Source organism: Lasiosphaeria miniovina, assembly GCF_030549165.1.
Source record: "Lasiosphaeria miniovina strain SMH2392-1A chromosome Unknown B0T26scaffold_1, whole genome shotgun sequence".
NCBI lineage: Eukaryota > Fungi > Ascomycota > Sordariomycetes > Sordariales > Lasiosphaeriaceae > Lasiosphaeria > Lasiosphaeria miniovina.
Window position 1 is genome coordinate 4,901,862 of NW_026848220.1, and position 24,242 is coordinate 4,926,103.

At 55.1% G+C, this 24,242-nt stretch overlaps 7 protein-coding genes across 7 annotated transcripts; 3 read left to right on the top strand and 4 right to left on the bottom strand.

Annotated features, from left to right (window-relative positions):
* Positions 1–809: 809 nt before the first annotated feature.
* Positions 810–2,111, top strand: B0T26DRAFT_602369 (uncharacterized protein; the record flags this gene model as incomplete). The annotated part of the gene is made up of 1 exon (XM_060435757.1): positions 810–2,111. A coding segment is annotated over one exon (1,302 nt), but the record flags the coding sequence as incomplete, so codon positions are not given.
* Positions 2,112–2,437: 326 nt separating this feature from the next.
* On the top strand, positions 2,438–2,837 carry B0T26DRAFT_688192 (uncharacterized protein). Its single transcript, XM_060440967.1, has one exon. The coding sequence runs from the start codon at positions 2,518–2,520 to the stop codon at positions 2,746–2,748; it is 231 nt and encodes a 76-aa protein (XP_060303226.1). The 5' UTR covers positions 2,438–2,517; the 3' UTR covers positions 2,749–2,837.
* A 146-nt stretch (positions 2,838–2,983) lies between these two features.
* B0T26DRAFT_670658 (cyclophilin-like domain-containing protein) lies at positions 2,984–4,017 on the bottom strand (the record flags this gene model as incomplete). The annotated part of the gene is made up of 5 exons (XM_060439209.1): positions 2,984–3,184; positions 3,243–3,380; positions 3,455–3,600; positions 3,800–3,825; positions 3,980–4,017. 5 exons carry the CDS (start codon positions 4,015–4,017, stop codon positions 2,984–2,986), a joined length of 549 nt encoding a protein of 182 aa, XP_060303227.1.
* A 699-nt stretch (positions 4,018–4,716) lies between these two features.
* Positions 4,717–6,315, bottom strand: B0T26DRAFT_630949 (purine-cytosine permease; the record flags this gene model as incomplete). The annotated part of the gene is made up of 3 exons (XM_060436298.1): positions 4,717–5,840; positions 5,876–6,092; positions 6,145–6,315. 3 exons carry the CDS (start codon positions 6,313–6,315, stop codon positions 4,717–4,719), a joined length of 1,512 nt encoding a protein of 503 aa, XP_060303228.1.
* A 3,640-nt stretch (positions 6,316–9,955) lies between these two features.
* Positions 9,956–12,320, bottom strand: B0T26DRAFT_633963 (uncharacterized protein; the record flags this gene model as incomplete). The annotated part of the gene is made up of 3 exons (XM_060436588.1): positions 9,956–10,043; positions 10,114–12,069; positions 12,127–12,320. The coding sequence occupies 3 exons, from the start codon at positions 12,318–12,320 to the stop codon at positions 9,956–9,958; spliced, it is 2,238 nt and encodes a 745-aa protein (XP_060303229.1).
* A 1,650-nt stretch (positions 12,321–13,970) lies between these two features.
* On the top strand, positions 13,971–15,749 carry B0T26DRAFT_737052 (uncharacterized protein; the record flags this gene model as incomplete). The annotated part of the gene is made up of 2 exons (XM_060443395.1): positions 13,971–14,489; positions 14,526–15,749. The coding sequence occupies 2 exons, from the start codon at positions 13,971–13,973 to the stop codon at positions 15,747–15,749; spliced, it is 1,743 nt and encodes a 580-aa protein (XP_060303230.1).
* Positions 15,750–16,890: 1,141 nt separating this feature from the next.
* On the bottom strand, positions 16,891–17,663 carry B0T26DRAFT_632629 (uncharacterized protein; the record flags this gene model as incomplete). Its single annotated transcript, XM_060436460.1, has 2 exons — positions 16,891–16,964; positions 17,027–17,663. The coding sequence occupies 2 exons, from the start codon at positions 17,661–17,663 to the stop codon at positions 16,891–16,893; spliced, it is 711 nt and encodes a 236-aa protein (XP_060303231.1).
* Between the last annotated feature and the right edge of the window lie 6,579 nt (positions 17,664–24,242).

Here is a 24,242-nt window from a genome sequence, read left to right on the forward strand (position 1 = left end):
CTATATGACTGTCGCTAGTTAGACCTGCGCAGTGTGCGCGCCACCTTGAACCTAGTCTTGTTCTGCTTCCTCTGCCCTCTCCACCTTGATTGCGAGTTGTCGAAGCCTGCCTCCTTGTCGCGGCGCTAGACGAGTGCGTGCAGACTCGCCCGACCTTGACCGACCTCGGCCCGCTTAAGCCACGCTCACCTTGCACTCAGACGCGATTGTGGCAAAGAGACTCGGAGTCTATTGTTCTCCTTCTCGAGCCCCCGTCCCTTTGTCCCTCCCGACTCCGCCGGCGCGGGCGTTTCCGAACAATAAGAACAATAGCATTGAACCCGTCTTTATTGTCCCTCGGGCCCTTTCATTTCTCGCCGACACAATGCCGACGTGATCAACAAACGCCCTATTTCTCCTTTGTGTTCTCAAGACAGCTGGTCTGGTCATTTTCTAGAGGCAGCCGGACTGGTCTTTCACGCTGGCCGTACTAAAACTATCTAATGAAACAAACGCGCCTGACGTTGAAAAAAACAGCTGCCCACTTTCCTGTCGACCACAACTTATTTTACAAGATTTGCAACAAGATTTCAGTCACCGTGTCACTGACAAGTAACCCAAAAAGCATCACACAACTTTATATCACACCCGAAGACTACAAATTCGTCCTCGACACCACCAACAAAAACCTATAACTACCCAGTTAACATCACTTCGAGTCTCAGACCATCGGTATACCTACCAACTACCTGTCTTACTCACGCACAAGATCCGGCGCCATGAAGCCGCCAAACCCTTTTTCCAGCGGCCATTTGGCCGCTGCGTTCCTCGCCCTCCTCGGCTCCGCCGCAGCTCACACATGGCCAGAACGGACCACCCGTCTCGCTCCAAACGGGACCATGGTTGGCAACCCTGGCTTTGAGAGGTCTCACCATCCGCGCGGAAGTCTTGACGAAAACAAGCAAGTGTGGCTTTTGCCTCCAAACGGGGGGGCCAAGGTCTTTTTATCCGACGCCAAGATTACCAGAGAGGATCAGAGGACGCTCACCGACTCGAGCTATTCCAAAGATTTCCCCATGCTCAACGTTGCACCGGGCGATTTTGTCGCCATTCAGTACACGGAAAACGGCCACGTTACGAGGTCCGAAAGCATGCCAAACCAACCCAGACCAGTTAACCGTGGCACCGTCTACGTATATGGCACCACGGAAAACGACCTCTCCAACTCCAACCTGATCGACATCCATTTGAAGTGGACAGCCGATGGCACTGGCGGCAACAAGCAGGGCAAGCTACTCGCGACAAGAAATTACGACGATGGCCAATGCCACGAAGCCATGTCAGCAGCCGGCGACCCCGTTGGCATCTCAAAGTACCGCTTTCAAAACTTCAACAGCGGCGACGGTGGCTTGTCGTGCCAAACCGATTTTCAGATTCCTACGGATATCGCGGTAGGCAAGACGCTGACCGTGATCTGGGTCTGGGACTGGCCGGTCATGAGCGAAGCGGGAGTCGCTGTGACTCCGGCCTCCTACAACGCCAACTCGTCAACTTCGGGCAAGCCATACGTGGTGTTACCTGAGCTGTACACGGGTGTCGTCGACTACAAGATCGTGGACCCCTGCGACGACAGCCTGGGCAGTGTCAGGGGACCTACTTGCAAGGCAGCCAACGGCAAGTTCGTCGTGCAGTTCGCAAAGCAACCCAACATCGCCGTGGCGGCGATCAAGTCCCATATGATGAACCCCTTCTTGGTCCAAGTTCCTCAGGCTGGCTTCGCCGTCTCTGAGGCGACGGCAGACCTGACCGACATCCCTCTCGGCGCTCTAGTCGGGGTAAAGGACCCCAAACTGCCTCTGGACAATTCAATTCTAGCTGCCAACGCCAACGGGGGTGACTCGGCCAACAAGCCGCCCCCGCAACCGAGCCCCTCCCCGTCGCCAGCAGCCCCACCGCCGCCGGCTTCGTCCAAGGCGGCCTCGCCAACGCCAGCCTCGTCCAAAGCGGGCTCGTCACCAAAGCCTTCGTCAGCACCATCTGCGTCGCCGAGGCCCGCCGACGACGACGATGTCCTGACGGTGACGGTCACCGTCCCCGAGACGACCATCTTCATAACCAGCACCCGGACCCCGACCCCGGCCTTGGCCTCGGCCTCGGCCTCGTCAGCGCCTGTCAGCGCCCGGGCACCAAGCGTCACCGGCTTCCTGCCTAGAGGGTCGCGGGCTGCGCGCCGCTTCAGTGTCGTGTAGCCAGGGCACGGCCAGCTTCGCCGACGATAATATACGGATAACGACACGCCTTCGGTTTTTTTCTTGCATTCTTTTTTTAATAATCTCATTTCACATTCGCATCGCATCGCGTCGCATCGCATGGAGAGTGGCCCTCGTTTTGGAAACCCGGCCAACTCGCAGCATACAAACAAACGCATAATCGATTTGATTTCCCTTTCCCCTTTGGAGTTTTTGAGGGTGGGTGGGTGGCACGTCTGGTTCTCGCATCTACAAAAAAGGACGGGTGGGTGGTTGGGCTTTTTTTTTCATGATGATACCACTTTTCGTGTTTTTCTTTCTTCTTTCTACTTCTTCGTTTATGGGCTCAGATTTCCCTCCACACACAAATACCCACTGGATGGAGCAAGGAGACGGAACTGGTCATTTTGTACGTGTGTGCGGAGGCTTCTTGAGTGGTGGGCTTTCTTTCCATTTAATGGTCAGCAAGGCAGCTCGGCCCACCTTAGGCAGTCGTAGCATACCTACACACCTACCTTGAGTTTTGCGGAGTAATACAGAAAACCTATGATTAAATTTCGTGATTAAAGAGCTCGTTGGAAATGTGAATCCTCTTAGTCTTGAGTCACTGCATTGCGTAATCGTTGTGTCTCTATAGTAGTAGTTAAAGGAACGACTACAGGCACTGTTTTCGTTTTCTTTTTGGTAAGCTTTCTTTGTTTGCTTGCTTGGTTATTTATTTGTTTGAGTATCCGGCGGTACAAGCCAGTCAGCCACTACATCTCGCCACACTGGGCAATGACGACGTCCATGTTAGGGACGTCCTTGCCCTTGTAGCCCGTCTTGGTCTGCTCCATCTTGCGCACCACGTCCATGCCGTCGACCACCTTGCCGAACACGACGTGCTTGCCGTCGAGGAACGGCGTCGGCACCGTCGTGATGAAGAACTGCGACCCGTTGGTGTTGGGGCCGGCGTTCTTTGCGGGAGTCAGTTACACCTCTACTGCCTACTACTTGAACAAGGGAAGAACACACCGCCATGGAGAGCAGGCCCGGCTCGTCGTGCTTGATGTCAAAGTTCTCGTCGGCAAACGACTTGGTGCCGTAGATGCACGTCGACCCGGTGCCGTCGCCGTTGAGAAAGTCGCCACCCTGGCACATGAAGTTGGGGATCTGTATCCAGTCCACCATCGGGGGTCAGACTGTGCACTCATGCAGAGAGATATTGAGTGGAATGTGCAACTTACAATGCGGTGGAACTTTGAGCCCTTGAAGCCCTGCGGGCGGCCGTTGTTGCCCTTGGTCTCGCCCGTGCAGAACTGGCGGAAGTTCTCGGCCGTGCGCGGCACCACGCCGTTGAAGAGCTCAAACGTGATGCGGCCGAGGGGCTCGCCTGGCGTGTTTTGTGAGTTAGCATGGTTAGCATGCACGTCAAACTGTCTGTCAACGAAAAAGAAAGGAATGACTGGAGATGCAGTCCCCAGGTTCAAGAAAACCAGCTGTTCAAACCCGAGACGGGAAAACACTGGTGGAAAAACAAAGACCGAATAGAAGAAGCGAAGCGAAGAGAAATCACATCGCATGGCACATACCTCCAAGCGTAATGTCGAAAAACACCCTGTTTAAACAACCCGATTTTCAGCACACGCTTCTTTCCACACACACAAACACACACACGCACGCACATACACAAAGGCGGCGAGTGGATCCATCTATGCAGCCTCTTATATGAGAGAGAGATAAGGCAAGGACCAAGAAAACATAATACATACAGCGGATTGCCCGAGGCGGGGAGGACCGTGGGGCCCATGGCGCAAGAAGAAAAGAAAGTAGGTTTGTCGTGTGCCGTCGTCAAAAAAGAACAGCTGGAGTGGGTTGTGTATTTGTTGAAGTAGCCGTTGCTTTTCCTTGGAGGCAGGTATTTGTCGAATGAGTGAAGTGCATTGGCAGGAATGGCGGGCTGACAGATCAGGTCTGACAGTTGGCAGGTGGAATTGGCAGGTGGCAACCTGACCACAACTCTCCTATTGTTCTGCGAGGTTCTGCAAGAGAGCGACGTGCAAACTTGCAGAACTGCAAAAGTACAAGAGAGTAATGAGAACCCTTTGCCTCATAGACTCGAAGGAATTATTACCGAGCGAGGTTGCCGCTGACTGTACCGTCGTCTACATCCCTCGTTACATCCCATTACTCCCTTTACTCAAGCAAAAGTCCTTCAGTTTGCATGTACCAGCAAATGGCATATCATAAACTCTACAAACTCATTTCATCAGCTGAAGAGGTTGAGAGAGATTACCACTTGAGCGCCGTATTTAGATACAGTAACTGTACCTCGACCACCTCCCAATCCAGTTCTCGGAAAGAACTTGTACGTACTCATGTCGCGGATGCTGTTATCCTCCTAGACTTGCATACCTCCTCTGATCCCAAAAGAGATTCGGGCTGCATATATTCACCAAAATGGCCCCATTGCTCCGTTCATCCATGTACCGACCACGAGCAACAGGACTCAACGCTTAAAATGCTTCTTCTCCAGCGTTCTCAGCATAATAAACGACAGAGCAGCAAAGGCAAACCCCAGCTCAAAGCCCACGTCGGCTCCAAACTCGCTGGTGCCACACAGCCTCGCAATCGGGCCCGTGTACCACGTCTGCGACATTCCCATGGCAGCGCCTAGGATACCGAATCCAAACGCCACGACGGCCGCAAACCCCGGGGGGAGAGCCTTTGGGTTGTCGTAGTGCTCGGGGACGTACCCACCAAAGCCACGCCTGAATATGAAATGCTCTGGTAGGGCGACACCTTGATAGATGGCCAACCAATAGCTCGTGAGTACCATAAAATTCTCAAGCCAAGGAGCAAAGTGATCAAAGCCTGGAATGGAAATGGCGACGTAGACGCACGTGGCCAGAAAGGTCCAGATGAACCGAGGCACGCGTTGCGTCTCCTTCGCCAACACCTGGAGCGAGAGCGAGACAGAGTAGATGTTTGGACAGTTATTGGCGATGATTGAGAGCGCCAGTATGGCCAAGCAGAACTCACCAAAGCGTCCCAGCGGCGGCAGGAGTACCGCTCCGAGGATTCCACCAATTCCCGACTCAAGGTATGCGTTGAGATAGGCCTCGTCGTGAATTGTGGCTGTCATGATCGCGGCGCCAAGGAGCTCTGTGAAGACCAGCGGCACAAAGAGGCCGGCAAACGTCCAGAGAAAGGCCGAGGTGCGGGACCGCGTGACTGGTTGGTATACCGTATAGTCGGCTGCATACGGGCACCAGCCTGTCGCGAATCCGTAGACAGTCGCCGCAAACGACAAGACGGCGCTAGTTTCAGCTGGGCCAGTGTTCATGGGTAAGAGGTTGTCGAAGCGGCCAGAGTGCGCAAAAGTGCCCAGAGCCACCATGAAGATGATGAAGGAAGGAATCCACGACCAGCGTTCGTAGGCGTGCACGACCTTGTAGCCGAACAGAGATATCACAAAGGTCGACAGGGCGATGAGAAGGATGCCGGCCCATCCTGGCATGTTCGGGTTGATGGTCTTGAAAAGCTGGGCTCCAACAATGACGTTGACACTCGACCATCCGATACAGGCAACTATGTTGAAGAAGGCAACTGGGGAATACGTTAGCGGACGAACTGTGAAGATGGTCGGGATGCCCGGAAAGACTTACTGAGCTTGACTCCATGGAAGCCGAAAAAGAAGCGGGACAGAACCATCTGGCGGAGGCCAAATTTTGGACCAAAGGTCGAGAAGAAGCAGACGGGAATGACGCCCAGGAAGTTGATCAGGATGATGACCAAGGCGCTGTCGACAAAGCCGAGCTCAAAGATTCCAATGGCAACGGCGCCAATAGCGAACGAAGAAATGACCATGTTAGCCGAAAGCCACTGCGCCATGTGTTAGCCTCGAAATGTAATCGGGATGAAAGGGTTCTCTTACCATGGTGCCAATCTTTGACATGCCCGAGTCGGTCCGCTCCTCGACGGGGACGCGCTCGATACCTCGCTGCTCGACGCCATATTCTCCGGCAAATTTCTGGAGCTTCTCGAAGGCGACGGATTCACGGCTGGCCGTGTTAAATCCCTCCTTTTGGGCGAGGGATCGCTCCATGTCGGCGCCATTGTCTGAGATATGGTAGACGTCTGACACTGGAGAACTCTCCGGGTCCCTTACCTTGGGGCGCGCGTCCATCTTGCCAAATGCGGGATACAAAGACTCGACCTGGTTTTGACGAGAGAGAGTTGGTTGGGCGAGAGCAGAGCGAAGGTAGGATGAAGGAGGAGAGATTGGATGAGTTGGCCGTTGCTTAGGCAACCTGAGTCGTTTGACCACTGCGCTACGTTGCGTGACTGGGTGGGTAGGGTAGGAGGTGCGGTTCCTAGGAAGGCAGGAAAGATAAGGTCTGTAGACAAGGTAAGGGAGTCGGCCGGGAAAGGTGAATTGGTGAAAAGGGGAATTTATGAGTCGGGACGTCCCAGAGAACAAACAACAATCCCAAGGGTAGTGAAGAACAATAGTGAAGAGGAACAATAGGTAGCAAGGACGGGACCAATCGGCCAGCAGCGGAGCTAGTCACCTGTGCGGCCTCGGTGCACGACGAGATGACCAGATGGTGGTTTCGTCCCGTCTCTTACTCGGATGCGTGCCACGGAGCCACCACACCAGGGCAGGTCAGAGCAGACGACAGAAAGGGCGAGGCGGCGGGAGGCAATGGAAACAGAGATAAGCCGTGAACAAGATATCTGCCCCGTCTTTATGCCCTTGGCCGTCACTCAGGCCCAGGGCAGGCAGAGCTCTATTCCCGACCCTGATGTGACCAGAGAGGTGGGGGTGGGTGGTGTGAGGAGGGAGGAAGAGGAACTTAGCTTAGGTATCAATGGTTTACATCCATGGTATGGTGGCGTTACCCGCAGAAGTAGTGATCCCATCCGGGTCATCTTGTAATCGCAGACGAAAGCAAATTCCGGCGGGGTAGCCCAGCCCAGCCCAATCCATACGACCAAACCTTCCCGAGCCCGTCTGGACGACAGCTGCGTTGTAGCCCAGTCCCCCGTTATCATGTGCGGCTGGTTCCCAGATAAGTGATGAGCTCACAGCAGGAGCTATCTAGGGTCGTATCGCGACTGAATGCAAATGCACCCCCAACCCCACCCCCGCGTCCTACTTCACATCTAAGATACCCATCAAGTCTTCAGGACTGACGTGCAGATGAGAATGGAAAGCTTGATAGTTGAAGACGTGCGATCTTAAGGGTTGGGAGTAAGCAGCACGTCTGCCGTCGGGAACGTTGCCGTCCAAAGGAGTTCGTCTGGAAAAGATCGGATGGTCTTTCCCGAAGATGGGTTGACTCTGGGGAATATCCCAGCACAGACTCCCTCCCCAATGGGGCGGATCCCTAATGCTGCTTCGGGAAGTAGCTTCTAGTTCGTCACTTCCTTCTCGAAAGCCGTGATAAGAGGCACCTAGCACCAAAGTGGGCTCGGGTGTTGTTGGATTTCAAATGCCCGCCTCGGGCTGATAAAGTCCTCTGCAGGGCACGAGGGAGTAAATGTTGGCGAGGGTGCTCCAAGCTCGTGGAACAGGGCGTCGAGGGAAACTTATCGGACTGCTTTTGGGCTTTACTACTACTCCCAGCACCGCCAGTGTCTCGGACTTCACGTTCGGATTTTCTAGACAGAGTCTAAGCATATGAGATATGCATATCCGTGGCCGTACTTACCTTACTTATCTCGACAGTCTACCTGCGCTAGTATTTATCCGCCGGCTCGGTCAGCGGTGGCTGCTCAACATGCGGAAGGCGCGTCCAAGCTAATCGCAGAGTTGCAACTGCCCGAATGGGATCGCGACATGTCCGACCTACAATTGCGACTGCGGGGGAAGGGAAGGTGCGTCCAACGAGCGTAACCTTGGGGCCTGGAAGGAAACCTTGGGCAGGTACCCGTATGTATGTAATGTACATAAGGCACTACCAGCTCCCGTTTCTGTCCTTTGGAAATGGAATACAGGGGTGGGCGCATCAGGATGAACCGGGCGGCGTGATACAAGTTCTAGCCCGGAAGGTAAGGTAGGTTCGTTCGTATTCCAGAGAGCCTCACGGCAGAGAGATGATGACCTCGGGTGGCCGCGCCAAGATTTCAGGGGTATTTCAAATCAACAACACACCCATCCTTTTTGTGTTCACCCTCAAAATACGCACAGGGCACCCGAAGGCACTTACACACCAGGTACCCGTTTGTTCCTGGGAGTCTTTCCGCTGCCGGGCAATCATGTTGCAGGCGCGCGTCGGGTGTTCCCCAGCTTAAACCTAGCGCTTGGGTTGGGTTGGAGATGAACTCACTCGCTTAGTTGCCGAGTCAACGCCCAAAAACAGAACCTAGATACCTACCTACCTACTCAATGTCAGTAATAACTATTATAAACCCAAGTAAGACGCCATCCAAAGCGCCAACAGCTAGGGCACACATCAGCGAACCTCGCCCAGGCGCCTGCCGGCAGGCGCGCACAGCGGGCTGCTAGCAGTTAGGGTTACATGGACTTTGTCATCGCCACCCGGCACAGTGGTACGGATCAATATATTTCTGTCACTCCTGTACGACAACGTCCAAGGTCATGACTTGTAATCTATCTCTTGCTCCACCATTCTCCCTTCCCCTCCTCTTCTCCAGCGTAGCAAGAACAAAGAGAGCGAGCGCCCTGTACCGACCGGAGTGGGTTGGGGGGGCTATTTTCTCCTCCATATCCTATTTCGCTATGTTTGGCCAGGCAAGTTCAAGCCCACTCACTCGGCGGCCAACCCCCCCTTTATTTCCTTTTCCTCTCTTGTCCTCACCGGGTAGGTACCCAACCTTGCTCTTTACTTATTTACTTATACATTTCCGTGAGGCAGTCCTAGAGAATTCATCTCTGCTAAAAAATAAAGAAAAGAAATAGCAACCAAAACACCAGCACCACTCCAGCCTCGCAGCACGTAAATAACCCTTTCTGGTCCCTCTTCGAAAATCGGGGCTTTGGGTAGATAAAACAGAACAAAAAAACCCTTGAATCACCCCAGCCGAGACGAGACCTTGACCGCCGCTTTCTTCGCCTCGGTCGCCGCAAGCGAAGTGAGGTGAGGCGAGCAGCAGCATGAAACACACACCCTTCCTTTCCTTTTCCTTTGTGTCTCTGCGCGATTTACACTACACCAGATCAGACCAGATCACCCAAGCCGCCCACTACCTAGACGCATCCTGGAGTGGGTGGGGCTGAACAAAGACGAGACTGAACATGGGATCCAGGGGACCGAGTTTCGGATCTTAATTGGACGACTCGATGTCTTCTCTATGGGACTTGTTTCTCTAGCCAGCCAGGTATGTGTGTAGTGGGTATGTCGCCTTGGTTCTAGAAAAGCAAAAACCAAGAAGCCCAAGGCCCGAACGGTCCGCAGATCCTCAAATGCCGGAAACCCATCTTACCATGCCTCCCTTGACGCGCCAAACGGACGACGAGGCTCGGTTAGCTAGGCATGTATAACAAGTCATTCTGTCGGGCCCGATCGATCTATTACACGCAAAAGAGTTTCTGCGCTTGCATCTGCATCTGATGCTTGAGATGCCGTCCTTATGCCGCACACGCACACACACATGTATTGACACGCAGCAGTATGAAAACCCATGTCACAGCCCCCCTCCCCCGTAAACGGAAATGGCGGGTATAAACGACGAATCGCCGGCAAGGCTGCTGGTGCTCGCACGACACCTTACTGCCGCCCTTAACCTTCGGCCTCAATCTCGTAGCTGTTCGACTTGTGCTTCGGCTGGAACTTGAACCCCGGAGGAGCCGGACCGAGGAACATCTCGCTACGTATGCACTGTGGTTAGAGACCGCATTTTTCTCGAAGTAGAAATAGAAGAGGAACAAGAAGCTCACCTAATCTTGACCCAGTCTTTGTAGTCCTTACTGGCAAGCAGCGTCTCGAGATCGCTCCGCCCGTGGTAGGCAGGGGGCCGCTCGTTGATGACGGGCGGCAGGTACTCGAGAAGGCCGATGGGCACGTAGCGGTTGAAGAAGCTGAGGAACTCGAGCATGAAACGCCTCGTGTAGTTGATGCCGAGCTCGTCGGACCCCCACGCCTCCATGCCGTAGCGCGCAAACTTCTCAATGTACGCCAGCCGCTCCGAGGCCGACTTGTCTAGGTACTGGCCCTTTTGGATCTCTTCAAAGATCCACGGCTTGATGATGGCTCCCCGGCCAATCATGACGCTGTCCACCTTGGCGTTGTCGACGTGGTCGTAGTAGTCGACGTGCGAGTAACAGTCGCCGTTGCCCACGAAATACATCTTGCCCCCGTTCGGCAGCGTGTTCTCCTCGGCCTCGCGTATGGTATCAGCCAGGTCGTCGCTCTTCTCGTTGTGCTGTTTGATCAGGGCCGCGCATTCCGCAATGTAACTCCAGTCGGCGTCCCTGGTGTACCGCTGCTGCCGGGTACGACCGTGCAGAGTCACCGCCGCACAGCCAGGAGCCCCGAGTGTGTCGCGCATGTCCTGGCTCCCGAGGCCCAGTCGCTCCACGAGCTTGTGGGCGATGAACTTGTCGTCCCTGATGCCCATCCTGATCTTGGCAGTGATGGGGACGTCGCAAGACACTGCATTCATGCCCCGTATCATCCTGTCCAGCTTCGACGGCGAGTCGAGGAGGCCCGACCCCGCTCCAGACTTGAATACCATGTCGATAGGGCAGCCGCAATTCAGGTCAATGAGTCGCAGATGAGGCAAGAACCGGGTCAGCGTCTCGGTGGCTTTGATGGCCATCCAGGGAGCGCTCGCCGTGATCTGTACGCCAAACTTGAGGTCCTTCGAGTTGTCGTAGCCTCGGACAACGGGCCCGCTGGGCGTGAAGCGGGGGGGAGTCACCTCGGACTCGTGCGCCCTCATCAGCGTCCAGTCGGCCTTTTGTCCTTGGAGCAGCGGCAAGGCAAGGGCCATTTCAGAGTAGGTCACTTGCGCACCGAGCTCCACGCACAAGCGGCGGAACGGGAGGTTTCCCTGCGTCGTCAGAGGCGCCAGGACGGGCGTTTCCCGGCCAAAATAGATTCTCCTTTTCTCCGACGGCTTGAGGGGAGGCTCAACGTACTGCGCCTTGTAGTCCTTTGACTCGTCCTCGTCGTCCTTTTGCCGGTGGAAATGGGTCTGGTAGAGCTTCGTGTCGCTGGCCAGCCATTCCAGGTACTGCTCCGACTTTTCAAAAACCATTCTCTTTCTCGACAAGTCCAGCTTGATCTGAGGAGACACCACGTTCATGACGCCGGGCCTCGCCTCGCCGCCACCCTCGCCATCGCCCTCGACTGCGACGTCGCCATCATCAGCAGCTACGGCGGAGTTCTTGCTAGATTCCTCGACGAGGATCAGCTCTTTGCGTCCGTCCTCGCGCTCTACCTCCTTCATGTGGCTCGACACGAAGAGGCAGCGCCAGCCGGCCGAGCACTTGCCGTACGTCTCCCAGAGGGGACACTTGCCGCCAAACGTTTCCAGATCGGCGCGCCGGCCCTCCTTGAGATACTTGCGGATGTCGTGCAGGGCATTGCAGCGATCGCCGTGCTTGCAGTGGCGCGGCGAGAACTCGGGGGTCCAAGCGACCGAGTTACACAGGCGCAGGATGTCGGAAAAGGTGCCGAACTCTCGGTCCTTGTTCTGCCCGCCCTTTTGCTTCCTCTGCTTGTTGTTACGAGCGGATTTGCCGCCGCCGGGGCCGCGAGAGTCTTGCTGGTCTCGCGGATCGGGGGCAGTCCTCCCCTCGGCGGCGTCATCATCGAGGAGGACCGCGGCGGCTCCCTCATCACTCGGGACTCCTCCCCATTCTCCCTGTCCTGGAGCTACGATGAGATACCTGCCCCCCTGTTAGCCTTGGCAGGGACATGTTGCAACGATCAATTGGACAACATACTCGGTCTTGATGGTGGCCACACCCTTGACTCTTGGCCTTTGCGCTTTGGTAGTATCATCTTGAGATTGTGACGTCTGAGCGGGGGTATCGAGTTTCACACGCTTGGAAGCTGGCTCCTCAGCAGCAGCTGATGAAATTTGATGCACGATGCTGACTTCGTCTGCGGGCCGCTTTGCGACTTCATGAGGCTCCATGATAGATTCCGAGGCCGCTGGCAGCGCAGACTCAATTGGCCCTGAATTGAAGTGAATGTGATTTATCGGAATGTTAGGTCTAGGCCAAATCCACTCAAATCATATGAGCCCCAACTTTATTTCTTTTTGTCTCGGTGGTATTTTTTGTCTGGGTGTTCAGAACGGACAGAGGACTATTCAAGGTTGGTGAGAATTGCAGCCCCACAGCGGGGTTGTTTGGCAGGCGGCAGCTGTAAGAGCAGCCAGCACGGCCCTAAAGTTTGGGACTGTTCGAGTTGTGCCGCTCGCTTCATTCCATGCCACCACTTTGGACGTCGACAAAGAGTTCTCACGGTAAGTTCGCGGCTTCTATGTTGCATTGTGTTTTTTCAGGTACTCAAAACCAAGTCTCACTAGAGGTTCCTTCCTGGTCATGGGCTTGGAGAAACAGTGGACCACGAACATGAGAATGTTGAGAATTGAACTTCATTTGGCCTGGGCCGTGGAAGAGCTGTTTACGGTTGACTGCCCCCAGTGGTTCCTTTTCAAAGCATGTATCGCAGCTATGTGAACAGGGCAGGGCTGCAAAATTCACTACTTCCAGCTTCGAAGCATAGTGTTAATGAATATGCACTCCCGTTCTAACGGCATGGGGGCATCCCGCGGCGAAGTGCGGCCTAGCCGATTGGCTCGTCATTGCGCAGATGGGAAAACTAGATTGCCCAGGCACGAGCACGAGCCCGGCACGGTATGGAAAACCGGTAGTGTGTTGAATTGTCGACGATGCTACCTACTATGTGTGCATGTGCCCTCGAGCTGCATGGCTGTTTGGGTTTCTGGGATTGCTCCCAGGATGCCATCCTCTCCACGGCCCGTGTGTCCTCGCTTCCATCGGTGTTGGGAATGAGGATCCTCTGGTCGAGACACGCGCTCACATCTTCTGTTCTGTTTGTTGTCCGTTTGTCTGTCTGTCCGTCTGCCCGACCATAGACACCATAGATGAGTCGGGATACCTAGCCTCGCTGGCCAAAGGTCAGAACTTAATTGTTTCATCCCATCAGGTGAGGACAATGGGACGATAAGGGGCCAGGTACGGTATCCATAGTTTAGAGTAATCCGCGTATCGCGGTGTAAGTGGCGCGACGGGTTTTAAGTCATCGCGGGGTCAAGAGGCCGCTTTGCCTGATTGGGAGACCCCTAGTAGTTAACCTACGGCAGACGCACCAGCAAGGTACGGTGACCCTACCTGCCTTGCCATGCTTGCTTGCCCACAGCACCTGCAGCGGCAACCTCCATTCAGGAGGTTGAAATTCGTTCCAGCTTACACGGCTGGCCAGTTCTCGCTCCCACGGACACATGCATTCCTGCGACACTCTTTACCCTCGATTCAAATTCGCCTTTTCCAGCACCCGACTAGGTAGACGCTAGCCTGACGAGCCTTGCTAGGCCAGACAGTCCGCGCAGGTTTCCCTCGCTTCCGTCTCTCTTCGCCCTGCCCAGATGCAACTATCTCGGAAGGTTCGACCCAATTGACTTTGTCGCTGCGCGCTCGAATCGCCCGAGAACGGCTTGAACTCGGGAAATCGCCATTAACGGCCCGCTTCTACTGTCACGACGCTACTGTGGATGCTGCTATCGCCCGTGCCCAAGAAATGATCATAAGACCTCACAATGGCTGATCAGGCCAGACCACTGACGGCAGGAGGAGGACGCGAACGCAACAGGCCGCCGGCGCCGCCAGCACCACAGCTGCAGCGGACAGCGAATAAGGTCGTGCGCTCGCAAAAGATAACCCAGGCCACATCGCCCATCGGCGCGCGCCCTCCGCCGACCCCGGCCCTCCCGGACGACGAGACACAGGACCGCGCGCCCCCGATACCCCTGCCCCGCTCCCACACGCCCGGCCACCTGTCGTCCAGGAGTCAGGACCGCCGCCGCAAGCCCTCGGAGCTCTCCATCCGCCAGCGCTCCCAGTCATCAGCCACCCCGGGCTCTGGCTCACTGTCTGCCACCTCGTTCTCGGCTTCGGCCTCTGCCTCCCAGGCCTCCTTCGTAATCCCTCCCTCTAAGACTCCCACACCTACTTCGGCACGTCACGCGACCTCGGCCACCACAACTCCCACAACGGCCCTCACCTCGAACGGCACCGGCACCGGCACCCCCACTGGCACCGGCGCCGCCGCCTCGCGCGTCGAGCGCCAGGATTCTTCGGCCGGCAGTGGCAAGGACACAACCGAGAGTGGCAGCAATGGCGGTAGACGCCCCACGGCGCTGCGGTCCACGTCTGCTATAGCCGCTAGGCCGGGGGCTCCGTCAGTAGCATCGGGTTCAACTGGCCCCGTGTCCCGCGCGGGCACATCACGGGGCGTCCCGGCACGTGGGGCCGCCGCCTACACAGCCTTCCCGCCGCTCGCGGACCCGCGGACCGCGCCCGACGTGCTGGCAGCGCCGTCGTCGGGTATGTACTGGAGCCGGGCGCCCGTGTCGGGGTCCCCGCACACGGCGCTGCGGGCGCACACGACGACGCTGGTGGGGTCCAACGTGTTCGTGTTTGGCGGGTGTGACTCGCGGGCCTGCTTCAACGAGCTGTATGTGCTAGACGCCGACGCCTTTTACTGGTCGACGCCGCCCGTCGTGGGCGATGTGCCGGTGCCGCTTCGCGCCATGACGTGCACAGCCGTGGGCAAGAAGCTCGTCATCTTTGGTGGCGGCGACGGCCCCGCTTACTACAACGACGTCTATGTGTTGGACACGGTCAACTTTCGCTGGTTCCGCCCGCGCATCGTCGGCGACCGGATTCCCTCAAAGCGCCGCGCCCACACGGCTTGCTTCTACAAGAGCGGCATCTACGTTTTTGGTGGCGGCGACGGTGTTCGCGCACTTAACGACATCTGGCGTCTCGACGTGAGCGACTTCAACAAGCTGTCGTGGAAGCTCATTTCGGGCCCCTCGTCCTCATCACCCGTCACCCAGGGGCCCGGCAGCAAGGACCTCCGGCCCAAGGCCCGCGGCTACCACACGGCCAACATGGTGGGTAGCAAGCTTATCATATACGGTGGGTCCGACGGAGGCGAGTGCTTCAACGACGTGTGGGTCTACGACGTCGAGACGTATACGTGGAAGTCGGTCAGCATCCCCATCACCTTCCGCCGCCTTTCGCACACGGCCACCATCGTCGGCTCGTACCTCTTTGTCATTGGCGGCCATGACGGCAACGAGTACTCCAACGACGTCCTGCTGCTCAACCTCGTCACCATGTCCTGGGACAAGCGCAAGGTCTACGGCCTGCCCCCGAGCGGCCGCGGCTACCACGGCGCCGTCCTCTACGACAGCCGCCTACTCATGATTGGCGGCTTTGACGGGAGCGAGGTCTTCGGCGACGTCTGGATCCTCGAGCTCGCCGTCCACGCCTACTACTCCCAAATCAGCCATTTCACCATTGAGGTCTAGGGTTAGTGCTGGGTTGGGGTACTTTGACGTGTCTCTTGTCCGGGATGATCGCCAACGGCTAACAACCCCTTTCCCCCTCCAGTGACATAGGAGACGACAGAATCTGAGATGACGTGGGAAATAGGGGGCTTTTATGATGCGGCGTCACGGGATGAAAGTACAACATGAAGGGGACAGACCGTGAAATGATTGATGAGCAGTGTGACTTGGCTTTGGGGTTTTTGATGAATTTTCAGGGGTGGGTGGGCTAACAAGCATTTTATATGATGATTTGCCATTTCTTTATTTTCCCGTATAAAGGATGTATTTTTTTTATCTAAACATTTTTTCTTTTCTATTTTCATGTCTTCATACTCTCATATTGGGGTATTTTCTATGTCCTGTTCCAGGTTTTTTTTAAGCAGATGAGCTATGACACTCTACCTACATCTTATACCAAAAATAAACAGAAATCTCAGGAAATGTAACACAGGGGGAGGAGATGCGAGGTTTCCTGTACCTGATTGATAACCTATGACTGCCTACATGAGATCCATAAATCCTCGCTCCATTTGTTTTTCCGATTGCATGCAAGCTATGCAATATCATGTCGGGAAAAAAAAGCCGAGCATGGTGAAAATAGACAAAAACTAAAGTGCTCCATGTTAAGGCTGAAAAAATGACATCGAACGCCGCATCAATGCTGGGTTTTGCTATTTACACATAGGAGAGAGAAAACACCGCATTCTCCAAAGAGCCTCGTAAGGCCACTCTCCGCCTTCTTCCATCTCGTCTTCTTATGCTCTAGGACAAGGCTGAGGGAGTCCGTCTTCTCCCTCATTCCAGAGATCTATCCTCCACCCCACACGCAAACACGCATGAAAGTGCGAGAGCCCGATGGCAGGCCTCGCCGGCCTCAATTTCGTCTTTTCTTTTCCGTCCCATCATCCGTCTAGTTCATCTGAGGATGACATAAGTCCATTCGGCGTGGAAAAGGGAGAAGCTGTGGCTTCCTGCCATCTCCAGGGGAAGGATAAACATGATTTTGTGAGTTGGTGGTAGTAAGTTTACGCGCGCCGAAAGCAGCGTGTTACCATTAGGTTGTGCCTTTTTTTGTTCTGCTCCTTCTTTCCCATTTGTCTGGAATTTCCGACGATTCTTTCTATTGCTTCTCTGCGACGGCTTCACGGGTCTTCTTCTGCTCTTCTAACCTCTTCTCTTCGGCAACGACCATATCTGGAAAAAAAGTGTTGTCAGTAAAGCTGCTTGTCGACATGTGCGTGACTGGGGTGGCTCACCTTTCCAAAGATTTTGACCTTCGTAATCCTCCTTCTCGATCCGCTTCTCAATCAGGTGCCTGTGCGTGGGGTCGTTGGGGTCGATGACCATGACTGTCTCCCAGCGGCCCTTGCCGCTCTTGGCGTCGGCCGTCTCGAAAGCGGCCGTGGCAATGAGCACGGCGAGGGTCAGGCCTTGGGCGTAGACACGGGCCTGGACGACCTTCTGGCTGGTGCTGAGGTACTTGCTGCGGCTGACGATGGCCATGGCGAGGCCCATTGATGCGATCCACGACGACAGGACGATGGTGTAGCGGTTCTCGCGGCCCCAGTCCATGAAGCGCTTGGCGGCCGACTCGTTGTGGCGCGCCTCCTCTAAGGCGAGCTGCGACGCGTCCTTGTACGAGTTCATGGGGTCCTTGGCGCGCTGAAACGTCACGCTGTAGCGCTCCGCCGTAATGATGGCGCCGAACGTGCCCGCCGACGTTACGAGGAATGACCGGAACGGCAATGTCAGCGCCCGGAATCCCGAATACCGCTTCTGTGCGCCGATGACGCCTACCACACCCAACGCGAGGCCGAGCCCGCCGCCTATCATGCCGCCCTTGAGCACCTCATCGTAGTGGGCCTTTTCCTCCTCTTTGCTGATAATCTTCATGGTCGTAGTGGATGTGGGTGCGGATTGAAGGTGGTGGTTCTGCTGTTCCTCAGGTGCGGGTGTTTGCGCGCAGTCGCAAGGGCGGTTAGAAGACAGGTATCGTGAGAATAGACGTTAGCTGGATGTTATCAATAAGGTAGGTATAGCTTATGGCTGGGTTTTGATGGATTAGATGATGTGGGTATAGTCGTATGACGACAGGATTGAGTGGGGCGGAGGAAGATGGTGGGTCAAAAATCAACGGGCAGGTTGTGTGAATGGTGTGTTTTCTCTACTCCAGATGGAGACTAAAAGCCTGGGCATGAATTGGGCTTCAATTGAGTTATTATATGTATGTCAAGTTGTCAACTGTGTTGATTACTGTGGCCCTTTGTAGCCCGTTCTACGCCCGCGGAAGCTGGCCTAGCTCGGGATGTTGAGGGTGCTGCGGCGAATTTGGGGTCTTCGTCGGGGGAAAACGGTGATGTAATGGCTTCATCCGTTCTGCTTGCGAGCCTTCGGGAAAAGGCTAGGCCCGAATCCCTGAATCCCGAGAGTTTGCCGCAGCAGTTGGTGGCTCGCACGGACCAAGACCCCTAAACCGTGCCCCTTTAGGCCTGTAACCGGCCCGCCAGCGGCTGGCGTGTTCCGCCAACATCTAATTCTGGTCCCTATTTTCGCCGGTCGCTGATTTACCTGCGATGGCTTCTCCGCGGGGACAGGGAGAATGGCCAGCAAACCACGCCAAGAGGTTTGATGCTGACAAAAACATGGCAGCTGTGCAAAGAATGCCATTCCTTTTGAAACGGGTCTACCCGATTCATTCTCCCCCCTTCCGATCCCACCCGTCTTGACGCATTCTCCCAGTGGTAGCAATGCAGATTGCATACAGCATTAGGTACAAGTGTCGGTCGCGTGGCTGTATTCCGTACTTAGTATCCCGAATGGCGGAGATAGACCTGCTGAGTAGGAGGTATGGACGGAGGACGCTGTAAATCGTACGAAAGGTAAGGAATGAATCTGGCTTACTGAGCCTAGGGAAGAACCCGTGGAATATAGACTAGATAATGCTGCCGCCTGGTTCAGGCTGTTCGATTGATTATTGATCAATAATAATCCCCAGCTACGAGACGGCATTCAGGATTCGTGACCAGCCCGAGAACTTGTTGTCGGGCCAGTTTAAGATCCAAGCCGGCTGAGTTCTGGTAGCCGTGCGCCGCCGGAGCACACACGTGGCATCGGCGCTGACAGGATCTGCCTCATTCGTCTCTCGGGCTCACTGTCGGCGACTCGGCACCTTTGTCGACTGCATTGCTACCGCCTGCCCTTCATCAAAAGGGGGTGAATTCTCGCAGCCTACGATGATCCGAGGAGGTACTTTACCACCTGGTGTCGGGAACCCATTTATTCCGCAGACCCAGGAGACCCCAGTATGATCGCCGACGCCGTCGAGCTGTGACAAATGGATTCAGGGTCTAAGCTGACAGAAAATAAATGGACGCGAGCTCGCTCCTCAGTGAAGCCGCGAGGCGCCTCAAACAAAGGGCTCGGTGGAATAGATGCTGACTCGGGCTTGTCGCGTCAACATGCCACAACTCTGACTCTATCAAGCATTTCCTCGCAAGTACGCACCTCCATGAGCAACTTTTTCCTCTCCTCCAATTGCATTCACCGCCCGCGATTTGGGCGGAGCGGCTTAGAACCCTTCTGGAAGGACGATGGCGCTCGGACCGTTTGTTCAGGTCGGGGTTGGGTGGCAGAACCCTTGACATCCATCCCATCCCACCGGGACTAGCCTCTGGGAAGGAAACTAGGGGGGTAGAAGAGCGCTGCCCGGTTGGCTGAGATCTCCTGAAAATGACAGCCCTCACCGCCGTAACGCGGCGCGAAACAGCAGATGTACCGAAAGAGGAAGTCGAACGGCTTGACACAGCCACACGTCCGAGGGGAAGATAATCCATGAAGCTCACATGCCAGCCTTTCATGCTCATATCACCACAACACTTTCGTTGTTGTTCCGTAAAGAAAACCCGGCCACAGAAGCACGGAAAATGACCGCCGTGATCAGCCCTTCCTAGCCACAGCCGGGAGCAATGTGGCTCCAACTCGAGTCAATGACAGTATTCGCCGCCTGTGATATCCATGCACTTCGTCGAGGCGGGATTTCTCATTTTGGCAAATGCTGGTGTGCTGCGGTTGTTATTGGTAGTGCAGACCTGAATTGAAGTCCAAGCCAATTGCCTGAGTTAATATTGGACAATCATCTAGTGTGTATAGTTGCCTGTGAGTGGTTGGCAATGAGATAGACGACATGATTCGAACTGCGAAGATTCGGGCATCCGCATACATGCCAACATCGTCGATGAGTAACAAACGCTTGTTTCCCACCCAGTGTCAGGCCAACTAGGCTGTCACAACGAAGGAGCAGATAGACTGTTTCGGCGCCAACTAAACGTCGCTCAAGGACGTGTGTTGGTGGTAAAAACAGCTGCCAAAGCCCCGCGGTGATGCCGGTATGATGGCAACTTGAGCCGATATTGGAGCCGAAACCCCCAAGCACCGCTGAAACCGCGCTTAACCAGATTGGCATCGATAATCCTAAAGCAACGAATAATGGCGAGTCGATAAGACGTTAGGAAGTTGATATGCATTCTACTATGAGCGAGCGAGAAACACGATCGAGGTGGCATGCAGCCGACTGAGGATGCAGCGAGATCTGACGACACAGCAACTCGGGGAAAAGCGACTATCGCGCATATCGACGTCGCAGTCGCATACGGCTAACGCTCATGGGCAGGAACGATTACCGAGAGAAAGAGGGGCTGTTGCTCTGGACTCTGGGTTCGTTGTCATATTGGCTCGAAACGGCCGACATTTTTTTTTTTTTTTTTGGAAACGTGCCCTCGATCTGCCCTCTCCTGTCGATCTCCTGTGGGGCAAAGGCGGGAAATATCCCACAGAGCAGCGTCATTCGCCATCAGACACCTGGCGACCGTTGATAATGTTTTGTTTCCATTCGCTGCGTCGAGATCGCTCAGCAAGGGCGGTGCACCGATCCTCCAGAAATACCTGGGTAGGCTCTCCGCCTTGTCGTCTCAGAAGGACATTCACGGCTGATGAGTAGCAACGCTCCGTGGACGATCTAGAAGTCTGCGGCAAGAAACTTGTTTCGGCAATTACCTGCCACTTGTGCCTGTCGAGCTTAAAATACTTAAAGCTCAATGGCTCCGTCGCACTAGCGCCAGCTGAAGCGGAGACTTGTCTGAATCGGCCAGCGCAACAACGCTCAAACTACTGGAAGCCCAGGGCTCAGGTCCGACAACTACAGCCTTGCCGTCTTCGTGCGGTCTGTCTGGAACACCAGCGGAAGCCAAAGCCTAGAGACGGTTTTTAGTTTCCGCATTCCGGTGAAAAAGCCGAGGCCGCTAATAGGTAAGGTATCCATACACAGGCGGGATGTAAGTGAGTGTGCCCACCTAATCGCCGAAGGCTTTTTAGCGTCGCCAAAACGGTCTTAAGACGACCAGCCAGTCGCAAGATCCGCCTACCTGACGGTGGCAAGGGTCTCCCGGCAAGCGCACCGCATGACGGGAGACGCACCACGGTCCACCGTTGTGGCAAGCAGCCGCGACCAGTGGAGGCCGAGTCTCCATTCTCAAAAGGGGAGTGGAGCCCAGGCCAGCTTGGATTGCAAGGCGTCCGCTGCACGCGGGCGGGGAATGGATACTCTCCAACCTGCCTCTTTTTGCCGTTGTCAAGGATCCCTGGGCCATGAGGTAGTCGTTTGTCAACGCTAGTTGGTCTGTTGAGGGGAATATGGGTGACTTCAACCGGATGTAGTTCGATATGATGGAAGCGTAACCGTTCTCGAACCACTAATAACACTAAATGTTCGTGTTAGGGCAAACCGAGGACTCTTGTCTAGATACGTGCTGTACCACAACATGAGTTTCCGTAGCAAGTGCGGCAAGCTTCTGTTTTCTCAATAATAATGTCGGGTGGTGGGAGGTCAAGATGAATCATGCGTGAGTCTCTGGGTGTCGAGGGGAATCGAGTGACTTGGGTGAATCAACCCCTCCTCCGTGACGATTGAGTTTCTGGGCTCTGAGTCAGTCACAACAACGTTGCGGGCTTGAGCACCATGGGCAATGTCACTCGGGCTAGGAAGTGGCAGCTTCGCGGATTATACTTTTGTGTGCCCCGAGTTCCATGGCACGGCTTCCTAGTGGCAATCTTGGAGCCGGAGCATTATAGCACGCAAAGGCGCCCACCAACATTCAATGCTCGGCTGCACCGTGACAGGAGTCACTCAGCTCCATGTGTCCGATAACTCTCATGGCCTGGGCCTCCCGCGGTCCGACTGTCCCGCATACCGTGCCCCTTCCCCTGAGACAGGCCGATCTAAAATCGCCGGGAGCCTCCCGCTCGAGGCGAAATTACCTGCCTACCTTAATTGCTGGCACACTTGAGACACCTGACCATTGTCTGAGGCGCCATCATGAGTTGGGGCTGGGGTGCAGTGTGAGACAGTTGCCCTAACTCTTGGAAAGAGGAGGAAAGTAAGGTAGGCAGGCATGTACTGCACCTCGTCTACAACAATGAGCCAAACCTACAACAACAGATACGCAATTACGCTTTGGTTTCTGGAATTTTGTCGGTTAGGTAGAGCGGTGACTGCCCACCTTACTGCCGCGCTGCCTTTACAAGTTCCTGGTTCAAAGTGGAGACTTTGGGGAAGTCGCGGGCCTGTCGCTTACGATTCACATGGCAGTAACGTTCTGTCTCGCCTGTTGTGACACACAGCTAAGAAACCTCCGCGCCAGTTCGGTTACCTAAAGCGCCAATGGCAGTTACCTTACCAAGCTGAATCATATTGGATGTACCGTAAGGCTGGTCTCCGTCTCCATCTTTGAGACGCCGAATTTGTAACGAGACAATAAGGCTAAGCCACTCGCAAGCTAGACTAACGCCGCAGCGGCGTCAAAGCGGCGAGTGGTGAGTACCGTCATAGCTATTTCAGAAATCAGACGGAGGAGGATCTGCGTGAACGGCGAATGGCTTCGAGCACAGTGCGGGCTGGCACAACCCCTCGGCGGCAGCAGAGCGAGAACTCGAGCCAGACCTAGTATGATAGCCTCGCCGTAACCTCTGCCGGCGAAGAGACGAGCCTACTACTTAGGTAAGGACGGTAATAACTACATATCTATTGTTTGGCGCAGGCGGGTTATGGGGGCAATAATTCGTCGTGGCAACGAGGAAACTTGGGTACCACGTCCTTCCGTTTGCTCCTTTGCCGGGAGAGACGAATCTAGGAATGGGAATGATAGACGGCGGCTCCATTGCATGGATGTCGTAGCCAAAGTTCACCAAAACTTAAGGCAGGTACGAAGTACATACACACATACAGTACCTTCCTGGCGGGAGCTACCATAGTAGGCTTGCCCACAAGAAGCAAGCTTGCACACCGCATCCCCCTTTCGCTACTCAGTCAGGTCCTCCTGTTCGCCCACTTGCACTTACTTGCACGGAGTATTTACATTTAATTTCTCGCACAGCGTCCCGAGCTGAGGTGTCCAGGGACCCAGCGTTTGTTGTGCCACCGCCTCCTACAACGCCGTAGAAGTGCTCGCCCGATCTGACGCCTGCTTCCATCCATCCGCGCCTGCGCCTAAGCCTCCGGAAGACCTGCGCCAACACAAAAAGCTGCGTGTGCGAGAGCCAAGAGTCAAGGTCAAGGGCAAGGGACACCAAGAACTACCGATCTAACTTCGAGGACGACTTTCGCGGCGTAATGCGTCCGTGATCCGTCGGTCTAATCCAGCATACACATTATACGATACGGAATAAGCGCCTACCGCTCAATTCACAGCTCGTTCAGCTTGACACGCCCGAACCCACCGCCTCGCTCCCATATCGCTAATCTGCGTCTATCTTTGGTCCTAGGGGTTATTGTCTGGTATAATCCGTCTATTTCGTCATTATTCGGACTATAGTTTTATCGCCAACTTACACCCGCACTGCGCCGTATCTTACCATCCTGCGAGACTGGTTACTGCGAACCGGCCTACTAACGGAATAAGTTACTATCAAATCAGGCCCACACTTTCAACGTTGTTACTACTAGTTGGACATTATACGGCCGTCCAACCGACTTTGTGGCGCCCTGAACCTTGACGGCGGAACCGCTCTGTAAGTTATTTCCCTCCTACCTGCCTACCGCACATATCAGCGAGCCACCCGCCCATCCATCCGTCAAACTTTAGCCGTTCGTCGTTTGTTGGCGGAAAGGCGCTGCCAGGGGTGAATAAGAAGGCGACCCATTCGTGGTCTGCCAGGCCAACTTCCTTACGAACCAATACCTTGCTACTACCGTACCTACGGAATATCCGTGATCCCTAGCTAACAACTTTAACTGCCGTCCCCCAGCGGCCCAGGAACCCGAAATAGCTCGTGGCAGGCATCCCATCTTGCAATCGATTGCGCTGTGCCGTCGACTCGCCTCTGTTCTTTCCCCCCCATCGTGTGGACTTGTGCGGCGTTTTGCCTCTGGTCCGCCCCTTCTCGAATCCTTCCGCCCTGGAGAACCGCAGAGGTGCATAT

Coding starts and splice junctions, on each gene's coding strand:
- B0T26DRAFT_688192 (XM_060440967.1), top strand. CDS start 2,518: ATGATGATACCACTTTTCGTGTTTTTCTTTCTTCTTTCTACTTCTTCG.